The 22,025-nt window shown below is 47.0% G+C and overlaps 1 protein-coding gene across 1 annotated transcript in view; it reads right to left on the bottom strand.

The window, feature by feature from the left end:
* vps50 (VPS50 EARP/GARPII complex subunit) overlaps nucleotides 1-22,025 on the bottom strand; it is a 234,499-nt gene that overhangs the window by 203,044 nt on the left and 9,430 nt on the right. The window contains exon 2 of the mRNA XM_038797578.1: nucleotides 21,316-21,387. Within this exon, the coding sequence (XP_038653506.1) occupies nucleotides 21,316-21,387 (72 nt within the window). The remainder of the gene's footprint in view (nucleotides 1-21,315; nucleotides 21,388-22,025) is intronic.

The raw sequence follows: 22,025 nt of genomic DNA on the forward strand, positions 1-22,025 counted from the left end.
AACTCAACAATTTAGCCAGAACCACACGCAAATCATCTAATGTACCAGCGAGACATTTTTTTACTTCTTAAACTGCCATTTTTCAATCTATGTAGAATTGCTAATTTCAATGCCAAGTGGTGTAGACCTCCCAAATCAACGACCTCTCCGACCTAGAAAAACAAAAGGTAGCAAATGCACAGGAACACCATCAGCTGCAAATTCCAACCAAATCAGACAACATTCTGACTTGGAACTGTATCACTGTTCCTTCACCATCACCAATGCAAAATCCTGGAACTCACTTCCTAAGAGCTCTGTGGATGGATCTACATCACATGGACCGCAGCAGTGCCAAAGGACTCTCATCACTACCTTCTCAAAAAGCCATGATGTGGAGATGCCGGCATTGGACTGGGGTAAGCACAGGAAGAAGTCTTACAACACCAGGTTAAAGTCCAACAGGTTTGTTTCAAACACGAGCTTTCAGAGCACTGCTCCTTCCTCAAGTGAATGGAGAGGTATGTTCCAGAAACATTTATATGACTTTATTCTACTTTATCCACACCACCTGCCTTTATTTCTAGGTCGGAGAGGTCGTTGATTTGGGAGGTCTACACCAATTGGCATTCTCTGACTTTGTCTATATAAATGTTTCTGGAACATACCTCTCCATTCACCTGAGGAAGGAGCAGTGCTCCGAAAGCTAGTGTTTGAAACAAACCTGTTGGACTTTAACCTGGTGTTGTAAGACTTCTTACTGTTCTCAAGCTGCGACACCCATACCTCATAAATGAATAAAAATATGTGGGAAAATGTTGAACTGTTGCCACATGGAGAACCTTCAGAAAAATATAATTTTGTGCCATTATCCTGGGATGTATCTGAACCAAAATTTTAAGTATACCGGAGAACGAAAGAATTCCTAAAGTGCAGGAGGCCCATTTGGCCCATGGAGATTGCATCCTACCTCGGCCGACTCCCCCGCCCTATCCCTGTAAACCCTCCTAACTTGCACATCTTTGGACACTGAGGGGCAATTTAGCATCTAAGAAAAACAGGTAAATGTTTTGATTGTGGACCCACCAACCTGAATGCACAGCAAACAGGCATTTTCAAAAGTTGGGAGAGAGGAGAACGCAGGTGGGTGACACAAATAGCAGCTCAGTGATGCAATGAATAGCATTAACCGAACAAAGGAATATGAAAATAACTAGGAATGTTTAAAGTATACAGAAAAGCAGCTTCTATATTGGTGCCAAAATATATGCAGGGTCTGTGCAGCTGCCAACAACACCATAACAAATCCACAATACCAGCCAGGCTGAGGGCTCAAGGAATTAAAAAAAAAACTGCCAGCAGCTAGCACCAACTGTGCAAAGCCTACACAGAGTTGGCAGCTCCATTAGCTAAGAATGACAAGAAAATTTAAATAAAAAACATCTGCCAATGCAGAGAATCTGAAATAAAAACAGAAATTGCTAAAGAAAAAATATATAAGCCATGCCGGTCAGCATTCCAACATGCTGAAAGGCACCAATACTTCAGAACCACACTTTTAACCACACCACCTGCCTTTACCATGTCCTCACAATGCTGAATCAACACAAAGCTGCACTGCCTCCTCCAAAGTGCAGAGAAACCCGCCACCTTGAAGAAAATGAAGGAGATAGCTTTGGTTACAAAAGTCAGACAACAGAACAGAAGGATGCAAGACATCCATGAGATAGATAAAACTTGCACTGAGTTTGATTGGAAGACTGTAGGAGATCCAAGAGACAGAACACAAAAATAAGCCAATGATGATATCAAGATTAATACAATGTTTTCAAAATTACATTGGAGAGAGAAAGTAGTCCAGAGTAATATGAGCCCTTTAAAAACAAACATGGACAATGCTGTAAAAGAAGATAGAGAACTGACAGAATCAGAAAATAAAATACAGAAGGAAGACACTCAGCACATTGAGTCTGAGCTGGCTCATTGGAAGGGCAATCCAGTTAATCCTACTCACCCACTTGTCCTGTTTCCCTGCAATGTTTTCTCCTTCAAATATTTATCCGATTTGCTTTTGACGGTTTTGATTGAATCAACATCCACCATCCCATCAGGCAAAGCATTCCAAATCCAGACCACCCATTGCATAAAAAAGCTTTTCCTTGTGTCGCTTGCAGTTCTTTTCTCAACCACCTTAAATTTGTCCTACCCATGCAGACACAATTCTGAGATACTGTGTAACTTAAATCTTTCAAGCATCTTTCAAATATCTTTATCTGCGTATCCACTAATTTGTTATCAATATCTTCTGCTGTTTTCTCGACGAGTTCTTAAATTTGTCTCTCAAAACTTGCCTTTCACAAATCGGACCAGGATTAGCATGCCTTTCTAAATATTAATACTGCCTCAAATTATGACTGAGGATCATTGCGGCATAGAAAAAAAGCCTCCTGGCCAGTTTGTCTGCTTGAGCCCCCTGCAACTCAAATAGCCTCAGCACTGTAAATTTCCTCTCTTTTCGGTGCAGAGCAATTCCCTTTTGAAAGCCACAATTTAATCTGCCTCCACCACGCTCTCTAGTAATGCAATTCAGATGCTAACCACTCGTGTTAAACTGTTATTCCGCACATCGCCTTTGGATCTTTTGCCATTCATTTAAAATCTGTGTCCTTTTACATTCTCAATCCTTTCGCCAATGCAAACTATTTCTCTCTATCTATTCCAAAACGTCTCATGATTTTGAATACCTGAATGAAACCTTTTCTAAACCTTCTCTGCTTTAAAAGGAGAACAACCCCAGCGTTTCCAGTAATTGAAGTCCTTCATGTCTGGAACCATTCTCGTAAATCTATTCTGCACCCTATCTCAATTCTATTTGCTGTGCATTCAAGATCTGATGATCCCCAATTTTATTTGCTCCATCTCTGGTGGCTGTGTCTTCAGTTGCCTGGTCCCTAATATCTGGAATTCCTTCCCTACATCTCTCCAACTTCTACTTTGCTTTCCTCCTTTCAGACAATCCTTCAAAATGTATCCCTTTGAACACGTTTCTGGCCAGCTCTGGTGTCTCAAGTGGCTCAGCTTCATATTTTATTTTATAACGTTCCTGTGAAACACCATGGGATGTTTTAGTACATTAAAGGGGTTATATAAATATAAATCATCATTCACCATTTTCTCAACCTGACTGGGCACACTCAATGATTTGAGCACATATACCCAAGGTCTCTCGTTGTCTACACTCCCTTTAGAATTACACCCTTCATTTTGTTCATGCTTCTTCCTACCAATGTGTACCATTTCACTCTTCTGTGCATTAAATTTCATTCATGTATCCGCTCACTCCATCAGCCTATCTATGTCTAAACCTTGTTCATGCTTACCCACTCATGACTTATCCCTTCTGGAACAAAGACAACCTTCTCTCCTCTGGCAAAACTTTCATATCCACGAATTTGTGATCTAAGCCTCTAGTTCTAGTTGCTCTCGAAATGTCTTCAACATTCTAGGATATCAGGGCTTAATGCATTTTCCACTTGCTTTTCCATGAAATTTTTCTGTCCAACTTCCTTACTTATAGTCATCTAATTGTTTAACCGCTTAGGGTACCCCAAAACACGCATTATTAGAAGCTTAAGAAAATAAAGGCAAATTACAAATTTGGCAATGCTGCTTTACTTTTATCCTCATGAGAGTTCCTTTCAAATTGCAGATCAAACCCATCCTTGTTTAATTGTAATTTTACATTTTGAGATATGGCAATAAGAAACAATGCACAAAATGATTTTCTGTTTACATTTCAAGTAAAGCTTATTCTGCTTATATTTTAATGATAGAGCAGTCTCAGACACGCCAACAGTATCTATTGTTGAAATGTAACATAGCACAAATCAAGAGCAGCTCGAGGGGAAATATAGAACATAGAACATAGAACGATACAGCGCAGTACAGGCCCTTCGGCCCTCGATGTTGCACCGACATGGAAAAAAAAAACTAAAGGCCATCTAACCTACACTATGCCCTTATCATCCATATGCTTATCCAATAAATTTTTAAATGCCCTCAATGTTGGCGAGTTCACTACTGTTGCAGGTAGGGCATTCCACGGCCTCACCACTCTTTGCGTAAAAAACCCACCTCTGACCTCTGTCCTATATCTATTACCCCTCAATTTAAGGCTATGTCCCCTCGTGCTAGCCACCTCCATCCGCGGGAGAAGGCTCTCGCTGTCCACCCTATCTAACCCTCTGATCATTTTGTATGCCTCTATTAAGTCACCTCTTAACCTTCTTCTCTCTCACGAAAACAACCTCAAGTCCATCAGCCTTTCCTCGTAAGATTTTCCCTCCATACCAGGCAACATCCTGGTAAATCTCCTCTGCACCCGTTCCAAAGCTTCCACGTCCTTCCTATAATGAGGCGACCAGAACTGTACGCAATACTCCAAATGCGGCCGTACTAGAGTTTTGTACAACTGCAACATGACCTCATGGCTCCGGAACTCAATCCCTCTACCAATAAAGGCCAACACACCATAGGCCTTCTTCACAACCCTATCAACCTGGGTGGCAACTTTCAGGGATCTATGTACATGGACACCGAGATCCCTCTGCTCAAGAATTTTACCATTAGCCAAATATTCCGCATTCCTGTTATTCTTTCCAAAGTGAATCACCTCACACTTCTCCACATTAAACTCCATTTGCCACCTCTCAGCCCAGCTCTGCAGCTTATCTATGTCCCTCTGTAACCTGCAACATCCTTCCGCACTGTCTACAACTCCACCGACTTTAGTGTCGTCTGCAAATTTACTCACCCATCCTTCTGCGCCCTCCTCTAGGTCATTTATAAAAATGACAAACAGCAACGGCCCCAGAACAGATCCTTGTGGTACGCCACTCTTAACTGACCTCCATTCTGAACATTTCCCATCAACTACCACTCTCTGTCTTCTTTCAACTAGCCAATTTCTGATCCACATCTCTAAATCACCCTCAATCCCCAGCCTCCGTATTTTCTGCAATAGCCGACCGTGGGGAACCTTATCAAACGCTTTACTGAAATCCATATACACCAACTGCTCTACCCTCGTCTACCTGTTCAGTCACCTTCTCAAAGAACTCGATAAGGTTTGTGAGGCATGACCGACCCTTCACAAAACCATGCTGACTATCCCTAATCATATTATTCCTATCTAGATGATTATAAATCGTATCTTTTATAATCCTCTCCAAGACCCTACCCACCACAGACGTTAGGCTCACCGGCCTATAGTTACCGGGGTTATCTCTACTCCCCTTCTTGAACAAAGGGACCACATTTGCTATCCTCCAGTCCTCTGGCACTATTCCTGTAGCTAATGATGACCTAAAAATCAAAGCCAAAGGCTCAGCAATCTCTTCCCTGGCTTCCCAGAGAATCCTAGGATAAATCCCATCCGGCCCCGGGGACTTATCTATTTTCACCTTGTCCAGAATTGCCAACACTTCTTCCCTACGCACCTCAATGCCATCTATTCTAATAGCCTGGGTCTCAGCATTCTCCTCCACAATATTATCTTTTTCTTGAGTGAATACTGACGAAAAGTATTCATTTAGTATCTCGCTTTTCTCCTCAGCCTCCACACACAACTTCCCACCACTGTCCTTGACTGGCCCTACTCTTACCCTAGTCATTCTTTTATTCCTGACATACCTATAGAAAGCTTTCGGGTTTTCCTTGATCCTACCTGCCAAAGACTTCTCATGTCCCCTCCTTGCTCGTCTCAGCTCTCTCTTTAGATCCTTCCTCGCTTCCTTGTAACTATCAAGCGCCCCAACTGAAACTTCACGCCTCATCTTCACATAGGCCTCCTTCTTCCTCTTAACAAGAGATTCCACTTCTTTGGTAAACCACGGTTCCCTCGCTCGACCCCTTCCTCCCTGCCTGACTGGTACGTACTTATCAAGAACATGCAATAGCTGTTCCTTGAACAAGCTCCACATATCCAGTGTGCCCAACCCTTGCAGCCTACTTCTCCAACCAACACATCCTAAGTCATGTCTAATGGCATCATAATTGCCCTTCCCCCAGCTATAACTCTTGCCCTGCGGGGTATACTTATCCCTTTCCATCACTAACGTAAAGGTCACCGAATTGTGGTCACTGTTTCCAAAGTGCTCACCTACCTCCAGATCTAACACCTGGCCTGGTTCATTACCCAAAACCAAATCCATTGTGGCCTCGCCTCTTGTTGGCCTGTCAACATATTGTGTCAGGAAACCCTCCTGCACACATTGTACAAAGAACGACCCATCTAATGTACTCGAACTATATCTTTTCCAGTCAATATTTGGAAAGTTAAAGTCTCCCATAACAACTACCCTGTTACTTTCGCTCTTTTCCAGAATCATCTTCGCCATCCTTTCCTCTACATCCCTAGAACTATTAGGTGGCCTATAGAAAACTCCCAACAGGGTGACCTCTCCTTTCCTGTTTCTAACCTCAGCCCATACTACCTCAGAAGAAGAGTCCCCATCTAGCATCCTTTCCGCCACCGTAATACTGTCCTTGACTAGCAGCGCCACACCTCCCCCTCTTTTGCCCCCTTCTCTGAGCTTACTAAAACACCTAAACCCCGGAACCTGCAACAACCATTCCTGGTCCCTGCTCTATCCATGTCTCTGAAATGGCCACAACGTCGAAGTCCCAGGTACCAACCCATGCTGCCAGTTCCCCTACCTTATTTCGTATACTCCTGGCATTGAAGTAGACACACTTCAAACCACCTACCTGAACACTGGCACCCTCCTGCGAAGTCAAATCTGTGCTCCTGACCTCTATACACTCAATCTCCCGTACCCCAAAACTACAATCCAGGTTCCCATGCCCCTGCTGAATTAGTTTAAACCCCCCCAAAGAGCACTAACAAATCTCCCCCCCAGGATATTGGTGCCCCTCAGGTTCAGATGTAGATCATCCTGTCTATAGAGGTCCCACCTTCCCCAGAAAGAGCCCCAGTTATCCAGAAATCTGAATCCCTCCCGCCTGCACCATCCCTGTAGCCACGTGTTTAATTGCTCTCTCTCCCTATTCCTCATCTCACTATCACGTGGCACGGGCAACAACCCAGAGATAACAACTCTGTTTGTTCTCGCTCTGAGCTTCCATCCTAGCTCCCTAAAGGCCTGCCTGACATCCTTGTCCCCTTTCCTACCTATGTCGCTAGTGCCAATGTGGACTACGACTTGGGGCTGCTCCCCCTCCCCCTTAAGGACCCGGAAAACACGATCCGAGACATCACTTACCCTTGCACCTGGGAGGCAACATACCAAACGTGAGTCTCTCTCGCTCCCACAAAATCTCCTATCTGTGCCCCTGACTATTGAGTCCCCAATTACTAATGTTCTACTCCTTTCCCCCCTTCCCTTCTGAGCAACAGGGACAGACTCCGTGCCAGAGGCCCGTACCCCATGGCTTACCCCTGGTAAGTCGTCCCCCCCACAAGTATCCAAAACGGTATACTTGTTACTCAGGGGAACGACCGCAGGGGGTCCCTGCACTGACTGCTTCTTCCCAGTCCCTCTTACAGTTACCCATCTATCTCCAGTCTTTGGTGTAACTACTTCCCTGAAGCTCCTATCTATGACCCCCTCTGCCTTCCGAATGATCCGAAGTTCATCCAGCTCAAGCTCCAGGTCCCTGACACGGTTTTTGAGGAGCTGGAGTTGGGTGCACTTCCCACAGATGAAATCAGCAGGGACACTGACGGCGTCCCTCACCTCAAACATTCTACAGGAGGAGAATTGTACTGCCTTCCCTGACATCACCTCTAGATTAAAAAAAAACAAGAAAAAGAAAAAGAAAGGAAGAGCTTACCTGATATTACCTCAACCCTGCTCCCGCTGAAAGTTAAGCAAATTTAAAGGCACTCACTCACCTTCACGACAGGCCCCTGCTCCCGCTTCCCAACCACCGTGGGGTGGGGGGGTTGGTTAGAGGAGGAGGTAGGGTGGGAAACACTGACAAAGTGTTTCGGGTTTAACTGTCACTTGCCAACAGCCCCTCCACAAACCACCTTCAACTTAGGCTGACCGGGATTCGACTTCCGGGCGGCGAGCGAGGAGGTCGCAGGGAGAGGGGCTCCCGCAAGCACCAGGAAGGAACCCCCCCGACAGGCCGGACGGCGGAGGAGGAGAAGCGGCAGCGGAGGAGAAGCGGCAGCGGAGGAGGAGCGGGCGGCGGAGAGGCGGAAGGCGGCGACGGAGAGGCGGAAGGCGGCGGCGGAAGGCGGCGGCGGAGAGGCGGAGGCGAGGAGCAGCGGCGACAGGAAGGCCCAGCAGCGGCGGGTCCAACCCCTCTCCCCCCCCCCCCCCCCACGCGGGCCGGGAACGGTGCAGCAGCGGCGGGCCCTCTTCTCTCTCTCTCTCTCTCTCTCCCCCCCCCCCCCCCCCCAGACGCGGGCCGGGAACGGTGCGGCAGCGGCGGGCCCTCTTCTCTCTCCCGCCCCCCCCCCCAGACGCGAGCCGGGAGCTGTGCGGCAGCGGCGGGCCCTCTTTTCTCCCCCCCCCCCCAACCAGCAGCGGGGACCCCCCCCCCAACCAGCAGCGGGGACCCCCCCCCCCCAAACCAGCAGCGGGGACCCCCCCCCAACCAGCAGCGGGGACCCCCCCCCCAACCAGCAGCGGGGACCCCCCCCCTCCCCAACCAGCAGCGGGGACCCCCCCCCCCAAACCAGCAGCGGGGACACCCCCCCTCCCCAACCAGCAGCGGGGACCCCCCCCTCCCCAACCAGCAGCGGGGACCCCCCCCCCCCCCAACCAGCAGCGGGGGACCCCCCCCCCCCCCAACCAGCAGCGGGGACACCCCCACCCCCCCAACCAGCAGCGGGGACACCCCCCCCCAACCAGCAGCGGGGACACCCCCCCCCCCCAACCAGCAGCGGGGACACCCCCCCCCCCAACCAGCAGCGGGGACCCCCCCCCCCCCTCTACCGGCAGCGACCACCGGCCCACTCGCCCCTCCCCCTCCCCCCAACTGCAGTGACCACCACGTGGCAAGGACAAAGGGACTCTCTCTCTCTCCTGGGCGAGTGGGGAGAGAAAACAAAAGAAAAAAAGAGACTTATATTTCTGTTCTTTTTAAAAAAAAACCCCAAAAGAAAACTGGTAAAGAGAAAAGGGGTAAAATAAAGGGGTAAAGGAAAGAAGGGGGGAAATAAATTTTTATTTAAAAAAATATATATATATATATTTATATATATATATATATATATATATATATATAATAATAAATAAAATTAAAATAGGGTGCGGAAAGGGGGAAAAGAAGAACAAGGAGAGAAGAAACGATGAAGGGGAAGGGGGAGAAAAAAATGCCAGAAGGGAGCCAAGAGAAAGGGGGCACCGGAAGTAGACGGGGCAAAGGGCAAACCAGCTTGGGCGAACGAGTCAACACGCGAAGCAGCGGGAAGGAGGTATCGCCGCATCCAAAAGAGCTGGACGGGCAGGCAACCTCTCCCCTGGGGTTAGAGGGGGGCGTGAATTGGAAGGAAGCCTTTGCTGAGGTGGTGAGGGAGCAGCTGCAGGCAATCAAGGCAGAGTTAAAAGCTGATGCAGAGGCCGCAGCACAGGCAGCAGTGACCAGGGCCATGTCAGGGGTGCAGCAGGCTCTGACCAGAATGGAGGAGAAAGTGGATGCCCAAGGGAAGATACTGGAAGCCCAGGGGGCAACCATTAAAGAGCTGGAGAAGGCAGCGACTGACGTGAGCGACCGGGTCATGTCCCTGGAGAGGGAAATGGCGAAACTGAGTGCAACACAGGGGAGCCTGAAGGGCAGGGTAGACGACCAGGAGAACAGCTCGAGAAGGCAAAATATTAGGATAGTGGGCCTGCCAGAGGGGATCGAGGGTAGAAATCCCACAACATTCGTGGCTGCGATGCTGGGCTCCTTAGTGGGGCGGGAAACTTTTCCCACCCCACCGGAAATGGACAGAGCTCATCGGTCACTGCGCCCGAAGCCCAAGAAAGGGGAAAAACCGAGAGCAGTTATAACCAAACTGCACCGGTACCGGGATAGGGAGACAATCCTGCGCTGGGCCAAGGAGAATAGAGCCTGCAAATGGGACGGGCACGCCATCCGAATCTACGAGGATCTTGGAGCGGACATAGCTAAGAGACGGGCGGAGTTCAACAGAGCGAAAGCAGCTCTCTACAAAAACAAAGTACGTTTTGGTATGCTGTACCCAGCAAAACTCTGGGTCACATACCAAAACAAGGAATATTTCTTTACAGCCCCTGCCGAGGCGAGTAGATTCGTCGAGGAGCACGGGCTGGAAAAACGCCATGGGAAGTAGGGACGAGGGGCCCATGGCAAGGAGAAACGTCATGCCGACGGGGGGGTGGGGAGGGGTGAGGCAAAGCCAGCCCCCTCCCCCCTGGCAGGAACACCCAGAACGAAAAACAACCCAATGCCCAAGGGCCCGCTCCAGGTGGGAGGCCAGGCCCCGGCACGAGGGAACGGGAGTACTGGAGAGGGGAGAGGAGAAGCGGGACAGCAACCTCCGAGAGGGGAGCCACCGTGCTAGCAGGAAAGCTAGCGACGGGGGCGCGCAACAGAGCAGGGCCGCAGCGCCCAGGGGGGAAGGCGCCAGGCAGGGGAGGGGGGGGGATCACCCATCAAAGGTGGGAGAGCAAATGGGGACAGGAATGGGGGAGAGAGGGGCAATGGAGGGGTATACAGGGAAGGGGGGAAAAGGGATAGAGCGGGGGTGGGGGGGGGGGGGGGGGGGCACTCGGGGGGCGAGAGACCAGGGAGGGGAAATGCAGGGACGAAGGGACAAAAGAGGCCAGAAAGGGAATAGGGCCACAAAGTGCCACGGACAAGGGCTCGAAACAGGGAACCGCTGCAAGCACCCACCCAGTACGGTCTGTGGGTGAAGGGGCCCCCCCGGAGTGCAGGGGACTACCCGCGTGGCGGACACACAGTGGACGGCCATGGCGGGTGTCCCCGGGACAAGGGGGAACCCCGGAGCGCAGGGACCCGACCGCATGGGGAGAGCAGTGATAGTGGACATCCTGGACGGCCCCCTAACAAAGGGAAACCCCAGAGGGCAGGGGCACGTCCACCGGGCAAATATGGTTAACCCCACAGGAGCAAGGGGGCAGAAGCCCCCCACCAGAATAGTCACCTGGAACGTAAGGGGACTTAACGGCCCAGTGAAGAGATCTAGAGTCCTCACCCACCTTAGGAACATGAGGGCCGACATAGTCTTCCTCCAAGAGACGCACCTGAGGGAGCAGGACCAACTGCGGGTAAGAAAGGGCTGGGTGGGACAAACCTATCATTCCTGTTATGGGGCAAGGGCCAGGGGGGGTGGCGATCCTGATTGGCAAGAGGACAATGTTTAGGGCGACAAAGACGGTTACGGACCCAGGGGGACGGTATGTCATGGTCAGCGGGGCCCTGGATGGGGCGCCGGTAGTTCTAGTTAACGTGTACGCGCCCAACTGGGACGACACGAGCTTCATCCAAAAGACCATGGCAGAAATCCCGGACATAGCGACGCACCGACTAATCATGGGGGGGGACTTCAACTGTGTACAGGACCCAAAGACGGACAGATCAAACTCCAGAACGGGGAAAACCTCAAACATGGCAAGGGAACTCAGTCACTATATGGAGCAGATGGGAGCAGTGGACCCCTGGAGATTCGCCCACCCGGGGGAGAAAGAATTCTCTTTCTTCTCCCCAGTACACAATGTGTACACCAGAATTGACTTCTTTGTGGTGGGGAAAACGGTACTTCCAGGGATAGACAAGGTGGAATATTCCGCAATTGTGATATCAGACCACGCCCCACACTACATGGACGTGCGGCTGGAGACGGGAAGGGCCCAGCGCCCCACATGGAGGCTGGACGGTGCCTTACTAGCTGACAAGGCCTTCAGCGAAAGGATAGCGCGGGCCATAGCGGAATACACGGAGAACAACCAAAACGGGGAGGTCTCATCCTCCACGTTCTGGGAAGTGCTTAAGGCCGTACTAAGAGGGGAAATCATTGCCTACAAAGCGCAAAGAGATAGGGAGGAAAGGGTGGCTAGGCAGAAGCTGGTCGACTCCATACTGGAGGTAGACCGTAAATACTCCGAGGCCCCGACCGTAGAGCTCCTGGCGGAGAGAAAAGAATTACAAAGGAACTTTGACCTGCTCTCCACCAGGAAAGCAGTACACCAACTCCGCCAGGCACGCGGGGCCCTGTACGAACACGGAGACAGAGCCAGCCGCCTGTTGGCACACCAGCTGAGAAAGCAGGCAGCCAGCAGGGAAATTGCGCAAATCAGAGGTACCAGAGGCACGTGGGAAACAGAACCAGAGAGGATTAACGAAACCTTCAAGGCCTTCTACCAAGAGCTATACACCTCGGAGCCCCCAACGGGGAAGGCTGGGATGAACCGGTTTCTTGATGGACTGGACATACCAGTCGTGGGAGAGGGCAGAAAACGGGATCTGGAAGCACCACTAGCACTGGGAGAGATCATGGAGAGCATTAGCTCCATGCAGACGGGGAAGGCGCCGGGACCGGACGGATTCCCGGCGGACTTCTACAAATAATTCGCGACAGCGCTGGCCCCGCACCTGCGGGAGATGTTCACAGACTCGCTAGCTAGGGGCACACTGCCACCCACGTTAGCACAGGCCTCAATCTCGCTGATACCTAAGAAAGACAAAGACCCAACGGAATGTGGGTCATACAGACCCATATCCCTGCTGAACGCAGACGCCAAAATACTGGCCAAAATCCTAGCCAAAAGGCTAGAAGATTGTGTACCTGAGGTGGTCACAGAGGACCAGACGGGCTTCGTCAAAGGTAGACAGCTTACCGCGAACATCAGGCGCCTGCTGAACGTGATAATGACCCCCTCCGGGGAGAGAACACAAGAGGTGATCGTCTCCCTGGACACAGAAAAGGCCTTCGACAGAGTCGAATGGAAATACCTCATAGAGGTACTGGAGCGGATCGGGCTTGGAACAGGGTTCACCGCTTGGGTAAAGCTCCTATACAACGCTCCCATGGCGAGTGTACGGACCAACAATACCAACTCCCAATACTTCCAGCTGCACAGGGGCACCAGACAAGGATGCCCACTGTCCCCGCTGCTGTTCGCACTAGCAATCGAACCGCTAGCAATCGCGCTCAGGGCAGCAAAAAATTGGAGGGGGATCCGAAGGGGAGGTAGAGAGCACAGAGTCTCACTCTATGCAGATGATCTGCTCCTCTATATCTCGGACCCACAAAGCAGCATGGACGGAATCATAGCGCTCCTGAAAGAGTTTGGAGCCTTCTCGGGCTACAAACTCAACATGAGCAAAAGTGAAATCTTCCCAGTACACCCGCAAGGGGGGGGGGGGGGCAGCGCTAAAGGGCCTGCCGTTCAAACAAGCCCGAAATAAATTCCGCTACCTGGGGATCCAAATAGCCCATGACTGGAAAGGGGTCCACAAATGGAACCTCACCAGCCTGACGGAGGAAGTTAAAAAGGACCTGCAAAGATGGAACACACTCCCGCTCTCCCTCGCGGGGAGAGTCCAGACGATCAAAATGAACGTACTGCCCAGGTTCCTTTTCCTGTTTAGATCCATTCCGATCTACATCCCCAAGGCCTTTTTCAAAGCGCTGGACAAACATATCATGGCGTTCGTATGAGGGGGGGTAAAAATGCTAGGATCCCAAAGAAGGTCATACAAAAAACAAAATCCAGGGGGGGGCTAGCCCTCCCGAATCTACAATTCTACCACTGGGCGGCAACAGCCGAGCGAGTAAGGGGATGGATCCAGGAGCCAGAAGCCGAGTGGGTGCGTGCGGAGGAGGCCTCCTGCATGGGAACCTCCCTCCGGGCCCTCGCCACGGCAGTACTCCCATCCCCACCCAAAAAACACTCCACCAGCCCAGTGGTGACAGCCACCCTCCAATCCTGGAACCAACTGCGGCAGCAATTTGGCCTGTACAAAATGTCGGACAAGGCTCCCATCTGCAACAACCATAGGTTCAAACCAGCACTGACCGACGCCACCTTCAAAAGGTGGAGGCAGGACGGGGGGACACTGACAGTCAGGGACCTATACACGGACGACAGGATCGCAACACTGGACGAACTGACAGAGAAATTTCAGCTAGCTGGGGGGAACGAGCTACGGTACCTGCAGCTCAAAAACTTCCTACGAAAGGAGACATGGACGTACCCACAACCGCCACGACAGACACTATTGGAAGACCTACTGGACGCAATTATCCTAGAGAAAGGGAACTGTAGTGACATGTATGACCGACTGGTAGACAGGGACGACACCGTACTGGACGCAACAAGAAGGAAATGGGAGGACGACCTGGGGATGGAGATAGGGTGGGGACTCTGGAGCGAAGCACTGCATAGGGTCAACTCCACCTCCACGTGCGCAAGGCTCAGCCTGACGCAACTAAAAGTGGTACATAGAGCCCACTTAACGAGAAACCGTTTGAGTAGGTTCTTCCCGGAGGTGGAGGACAAATGTGAGCGGTGCCAGAGAGGCCCGGCCAACCACGCCCACATGTTCTGGTCTTGCCCCAGACTTGTGGAGTACTGGACAGCCTTCTTCGAGGCTATGTCCAAAGTGGTGGGGGTGAGGGTGGAGCCATGCCCGATAGTGGCGGTCTTCGGGGTTTCAGACCAGCCAGATCTATTCCTGGGGAGGAGGGCGGACGCCCTTGCCTTTGCCTCCCTGATTGCCCGCCGTAGAATCCTGTTTGGCTGGCGGTCAGCAGCACCACCCAGAGCTGCAGACTGGCTGTCCGACCTCTCGGAATCTCTCCAAATGGAGAAAATCAAATTCGCCATCCGAGGGTCGGACGACGGCTTCCACAGAACGTGGGAGCCATTCATGCAACTGTTCCGGGACCTGTTTGTGGCCAACGTACATGAGGAAGAATAGTCGGGTGGCCAAGAACCAGGGGAAAATGGGCGGGAAGCGGGGGAAGGTAGCCGGGGGAAGGGGGGGGGGGGTGCTACGGGCTCGGTATGAGGGTTTGATGGCAAGCCAAGGCCCAAAACCAAACTATAAATAAATGCCGATAAACATGTGCCTCGGCCATATTGGGGAATGTAAAATATGTATGCTGGCTAGAGGGGGCGGCCACAATTATTGTTATGAAGATGCTTACCTGTAAATATTCATGTAAAAATTTTTTGTGTTTTCCTTTGTGTTTTTTTGTTTTTTTTTTCTCTCTAATAACTTGTAATTTGTCATATATAAAATATGAAAACTCAATAAAAAATATTTATAAAAAAAAACTTAGGCTGACCGCACTGCACGTATGCAAATTCCCCCAGAACAGCTGATCAGTAGCTCTGCTCTGCTGCCCTCTGCTGGATGCTTGTCTTCACTCAAACTCCTTGGGTCTCCTTCGCCGGTTCCCCTTCAACTTAGGCTGACCGCACTGCACGTATGCAAATTCCCCCAGAACAGCTGATCAGTAGCTCTGCTCTGCTGCCCTCTGCTCAGAAATCTACTTCTCAGGTAATAAATAGTCCCCACATTAACTCCTCTACCGGCTGTAAAACTGATTCGATATTAAATCTAGTCTGAATATATTGAGTGGAATTGCCCCTCTTCTAATGTAGGTACTGAGCAAAATAACAGTTCAGCCGGAAGATTTACTGCAAGTTGACATAACTAATTTGCAACAATATGAAACCTACTGTCTAAATCAGTATGGTTCAAGCCATCATCTGTTCAGCAATTGCAATTCAACAGATTTCAAAGTCAGACGTTGGTCACTAACATAATATATCATGTCTAAACTAACTTCTCATAATTCCCTTAAGGATTTGGTACATTACCACAATCTCTTAATTATAAATGGGTGCTTAGAACAGTGGGATGGCAGTCATTAAAATACTTGGCAAATAAGACAGACCAAGATTTAAATTTAATTTACATTTCCCCCGAATATTAAATGACAAAAACATAATGGGTGGAATTTTATTACTTTTTTTTAAAACTAAGTGTCAGCTCAGTCAGGAAACGCAATGTGCAGCCTGTCGGTTCCACTGCCGGCTTTCCCCGCCGTATTTATTTTCCCCACGGACATGGGAAACCACCCCCACCGACTTGCCACAGACCTCCCCAATAGAAGCACCCCTTCCGGCAATGCACTCTGACAAATGCCCCTTGGCACTGCCCGGCATTTTGGCCCTCTCCGACCTGGGGGTGTAGTTACCTATGCCCTCCAGGCAGTAGAAGTGAATGTAGGAATTTCAGATAAAGTATATTATATGTAGTTGGTGCCGTAAGGGGCAAAAGCCTGGGTTAGTATGTGACTGCAGCAGACATTTTTTTTTAATATCCTAGTTTGAAAGGCAACTAGGCTTTTTGGAGACAGAGGTGCAATCAAAGCATCATAAAAGATCATAATTCATTCCAGCCAGCGATGTTGTTTGTTGACGTTGTACTATGGAATTTTGTTTCTTTTAAGGAGGATTTCCTGAGGAGCAGCTAATTAGACATTGTGTTCAGCTTAGTGAGATGATGTAGTTAATGGGAGGGGAGGAACCAGAGGCTGAAGCAGTTGGATATTTGGTTTTGAAGTTTGAGTTCAGTTTGGACCTGTGAACAAACTAGCTTCTTCTCTCAAAGCAGTTCAGTTAAAGATTTGCTGGGGACAGGATAGAAGACATTTCTCAGGCTGGCAGTTTAAACAGTAGTTGAGACAGGCAAGAATCTGCAAGCTGGGTCCTGAAGAATATAGCTTTCTCAAAGTTGGGTAACCAAGACATCTCTATTCAGCAAGTATGCCTGGGACTGCTACTGTATATAAAAGTGGATTTTGACCCAAGACGGGGTTTTGATTGAGTGGAGATAAAAGACAGCAGTTAAGGGTTTTGTTTCATTGTATTGTTACACATTGCTTAATGGGCTATTTTTCTTTTGATGCTAAAGTTAGTAATAAAGTTTGTTTTAATATACCATATCCCTACTTGTGTGTGGAATCACTCCTGGAATGAAGTATCCCTTCCACACATTCTTTAAATGAAATGTAGGGGTTTCTGTCCAGTTTTCATCCGATTTCCTAGCAACTGTTTGAGTTTGGTCAGGGATCGTAATGCAATTTGGGGCCCTCTATGGGAATTTAAAGTATAATCCTTGTTTGTCTTGGGATTATTGAACTTAATTACAATAAGTGTGAGGAAAAACTGGTGTTTCTTTCAGGTGTTACAGTTTAAATAGAGTGGTACAATGGACCTTTCAGTTGCAAAGATTTTCCTGGGTATGGAAGAGGTCATTCAGGCTGGTTTACAAAAGTGTGGCTAAATCAAAACTTTTGCATTTGGTGGTCAAGCTGCAGTTATCTTTACCTGAAGGGGTGAGGAAGATGGAGATAATACAAGCAATAGCTCAGCATTTAAATTTGCTGCAAATACAGGGCAGAAAAGGAAAGAGATCGCTTTTCAAAAGGAACTGGAAAGGAGGAACCTTGAGGTGGAAATGGAAAGATTGTCAAAGGAGGAAAGGGATAAGGACAAAGAGAAAGAGAAGCAAAGGAAAAGAAAGAGAATTTGAACTTTGGAAACTAGAACTGAAAAGAGTACTCAACGCAAATTATTCGAGTTAAATACAAAAGCTGAGGCAAATCTCGAGGAAGGAGAAACACTTCCTGGTCAAAGTCTAGTGAGGATATGTTTAAATATATTCAAGCACTGCCAGGTTTTGATGAGAAAGATGTGGAAGCCTTTGTTTTAAAATCTCATTTGAGAAAGTGGCTAAAACAAAAAAAACTATGTGGGTATTACTGGTTCAGACAAAGTTAGTAGGTGGAGCTAGTGAAGTGTTTATATCACAATCAGAGGAAATATCTAGGGATTATGATGAGGTGAGAAAAGCCATATTAAAAACCATAATGAAGTCATGCCAGAAGCCTATAGATAAAAACTTCAAAATCTAAGGAAAGAACCGGGTCAGACATATATAGAATTAAACAAAATAATTTTGATAGGTAGATAAGAGCATTAAAAATTGACCAAACATGCAATGTTCTTAATGAAAAGATTTTTTGGGAAGGGTTTAAAGATTCAGGGAAACAATTATTTTGGAAGAATTTATAGATTTACTTCCCGCAGTAGGGAAAACCCATGTGGAAAAGCAAAGGGTTAAAACTGCTAGATTGGCAGCAGAAATGGCAGATGATTTTGAATTAGTTCACAAAGCAAGGTCAGGTGTTCAATATCAATTTGCATCTGTGAAGGACAGAAACTGGGGAAATGAGAAATCCACAGGTGGGCAAGACAAAGGGTGTCTTGTTGGAGATATTATGGAGAGTTTACCTCAGGTTAAAAAGAAAACCTATGATAGTGGAAGAGAGATTCAAAAACTTAAATGTTTTCATTATAATAAAGTTGTACACACAAAGTCACATTTGGTGGCTTAAGTATTGGGAAGACAGACCCATTAAAACAAGATAAACCAGTCGGGTTTATCAAAGTGGGGCAAAAAACATGGCTCCAGTGGAAGAGGTGCAACAGAGGGCACAGTCTGTTCAGAGGTTGGTGGATAATCAGGTGCCAGATCTTTTTAAAGATTATATTTATGATGGTACGGTTTACTCATGTGTACAAAGTGGAGTAAGTAAGGACACTAAGATTTTACAGGATACAGAAGCAAGTCAATCTTTAATGGTGAGAGATAATAAGATATGTAGTTTGGAAGGAATATTACTAGAAAAGGTGGTAATATGTGGAATCAGTGGTGAATGGAGTAGTGTGCCACTATGTACAGTAAGGTTAGAGAGTCTGGTGGAAAGTGAAGTGGTGGTAGGAGTAATAGAAAAATTACCTTTTTCAGGGGTACAGTTTACCCTGGGGTTTATCCTGGGGACTGATATAGCTGAATCACAGGTGGAAATTATGCGTACTGTGGTTGTAAAGCAGGTGGAAAGTCAGACAAGTGAGGTGTTACAAGTAACATATCTTGGGGTGTTTCCTGACTGAGACAGGAGGAAGAGAACTCAAGGAGCAAAGGCAGCAAGGCTGAGATTCAGTTAGCTGAAATAATCCTTGACCAGATGGTTGATAGAGAACAAACTGAAATGGTGGATGAAGTGGATATCTTTAGTTCAAGACAGTTGGTAGAATTACAGCAGAAAGATTCAGAGCTCAAATAGTTATATCACAAATAGAATCTGAATGTATGCCGAGGTGTTATTATTACATTAGAAAGAATGTATTAAAGAAGAAATGGAGGCCTTTACATATTCAGGCAGATAAGAAATGGGCAGGGTTCATCAAGTTGGTGGGTCACAGAAAGGAGGTTTTGCGGATAGCGCATGAGGTTCCAGTAGGTCTGCCTAAAACAAAAGTGGGAATCAGTATTTGTTGATCAGAATGGATGTATCTCTATATTTCCAGAGGCCATTCTATTAAGAAATATTACAGCCACGAGGAGATACCTAAACTTTTTACCAGATACAATTACTAAGAGAAGTCTGCAAACTGCATTTAAAAGTGGATTTTGGCCAGACATGGGTTTTGCTGGATTGGAGATAAAATATTGCAAATAAGGGTTATTGTTTCATTCTATTATTAAACATTGTTTAATGGGTAATTGTAAGCTATTTGTCTTTATGATGCTGAAGTTGGTAATAAAGTTTTTCTTATCATACCATATTCCTATTTGTGTGTGGAGTCACTCCTGGAGCAAAGTATCCTTTCCTCACAGTGACAAATTAAATCAAATATTGGGGTTTCTTTCCGGTATCCGAGCAACTTTTGGGGTCTGGTCCGGAATTGTGATAAGGGGCCATCCATCAGGTCCCTATTTGTGAAAATGATAGACATCGCTGGCATGACATCACACCGGCAAAGGGGGGGGGGGGCAGCATAAGATACATTGGGAAAATCCGTTAATTATATTTAAATGTTAGCACAGTGGGCTAAACAGCTGGCTTGTAATGCAGAACAAGGCCAGTAGCGCGGTTTAATTCCCATACCGGCCTCACAAACAGATGCCGGAATATGGAGACTAGGGGCTTTTCACAGTAACTTCATTGAAGCCTAAACTTGTGACAATAAGTGATTATTATTAAATGTATGGTGATGATGTTCCTGACTTTTCATGGCCGGAGCCTCATTAAGTCATTGACAGGAGGGAGCAGGGACAATGGGAATTCCACCGGTGTAAAAGCGTTGGAACTCCCGTTGGACAGAGATGAGGAAAGATTTCTTCACCCAAAGGGTGGTGAGTCTGTGGAATTCATTATCACAGCAAGTAGTTGAGGCCAAAACATTGTAAGATTTCAAGAAGCAGTTAGCTATGGCGCTTGGGGCGAATGGGGATCAGGTTATCGGGGGAAAGCAGGATTAGGGTATTGAGTTGGATGATCATAATGAATGACGGAGCAGGCTCGATGTGCGAATGGCCTCCTCCTGATTCTATTTTCTATATTTCTAAGTTGGATTCTCCACCCTCACCAGCTTTCCCGCCGACTGAAAATAAGGGCAGAGAATCATGTTGTGTTAAAAGTTGTTCCCCCCCTTCAGAGTCTGTATACCTTTTACGTCTCTCTTAGCGGACAGCTGTTTGTCAAAAAAGTAAATATAAATTTGTATTTGAACAATACATTAAACTTGGCAAACCAGTTATCTCAATCTCACAAAGTGCTAGAGCATATTTGTCATATTGCTCAGTGATAAAACATTTTCTACTGAGTCCTTTTCATAAGTATGGAAGGAATAATTCTTTAAATTTCCCAAACTAACTGCTTCAGAAAATTATTGCTCACAACAAATTATTGCTCTCTTTGAAGCCGAGTAGATTAAGGAAATACTTGGTGATGTTTAAAATGAAGTGCTCAGATAGAGTAAATGAAGAAAAATTGTTTCCCATGGGAGAAAGCCATAATCAGTGTGCAAAAATCTATGGCAATTTTTGATAAAAGAACTAGAGATGACAGAAGAATAATTATTTTATGCTACAAGTGGATACGATTTGGAATGCAATGCCTGATAGGGTATTAGATACGGATTCAACAATAGCTTTGAAAAGGAAATTGGATAAGTATTTGAAGAGAAAATCTCTTGGAATATGGGGAATAAGCAATACTTGGAATAATGACTGGGTTGTTCTTTGAAACAACTGGCGCAAACTTGATAAGACAACTGGCACATTTCTGTACTGTAGCAGTCAGTGATTCATTCATTTGTGAATAACCTTATTAATAATCAATAAAAGACTTCAAAAGACTTGCCTGCACATTTGGAAAATGTAATTAAACATGAACTAGTTTAATACTACACACAATGTTAGGCAACATGATAAACATTAACACAATACCTTGCTAGGTACCCGAAAGCTTTCAACAGGTGATTTAATCTCTGGCGCACTTTCTTGGGGGCTTTTCAGGCCCTGTAAAATGAAAGAAATAAAAAGTAATGTTTCACATTGGAAGAACTCCATGATAATAATTATAATAGAGTAACATTGACATCAATGTGCTGACAAACTTTGAGATGCAACCTCTCATATGTGTCTTGTTTCACAACTGTAAACCCTGATATTCCAGAATTTTGAAAAGAAATCCTGAATATTCTCTCAAGTTTAGAAGGGAATGAATATATAGAGGAGTGGCTAATATACATCAGAATTAAAATGCATTAGGAACAATCCATATGATCATTGTTTTACTGTAATCCCTGGGCCTAATTATAATCTATAAGTCTTTTAATCTATTCTAAGAGCTGTACAAATATGCAAAGTTTCAAAGCTCACTACCTACACCTCAGTATTCCACTTACAGCGAAGAAAAACACTTCCAGGCGTATTCATATTGTATTTGCACTCTTATTCTTGGAAGAATGGTAGTTTCAGCCGAGATTGGAGAAAATCACTTCCTATGTTGTTGAACTGCCTTTGTTATTGTTTAAATTTAAATTTAAAAAGAGAACAGTGTACACACTGCAACGCTAAGTCCTGTGACGTTTTTAAATGAGTTACAATGTTAATTAGAAAAAAATTGGACTGGTCAATAGATACGTGTTTCATGT

The sequence above is a fragment of the Scyliorhinus canicula genome, chromosome 5 (assembly GCF_902713615.1).
Source record: "Scyliorhinus canicula chromosome 5, sScyCan1.1, whole genome shotgun sequence".
NCBI classification, from domain to species: Eukaryota; Metazoa; Chordata; class Chondrichthyes; order Carcharhiniformes; family Scyliorhinidae; genus Scyliorhinus; species Scyliorhinus canicula.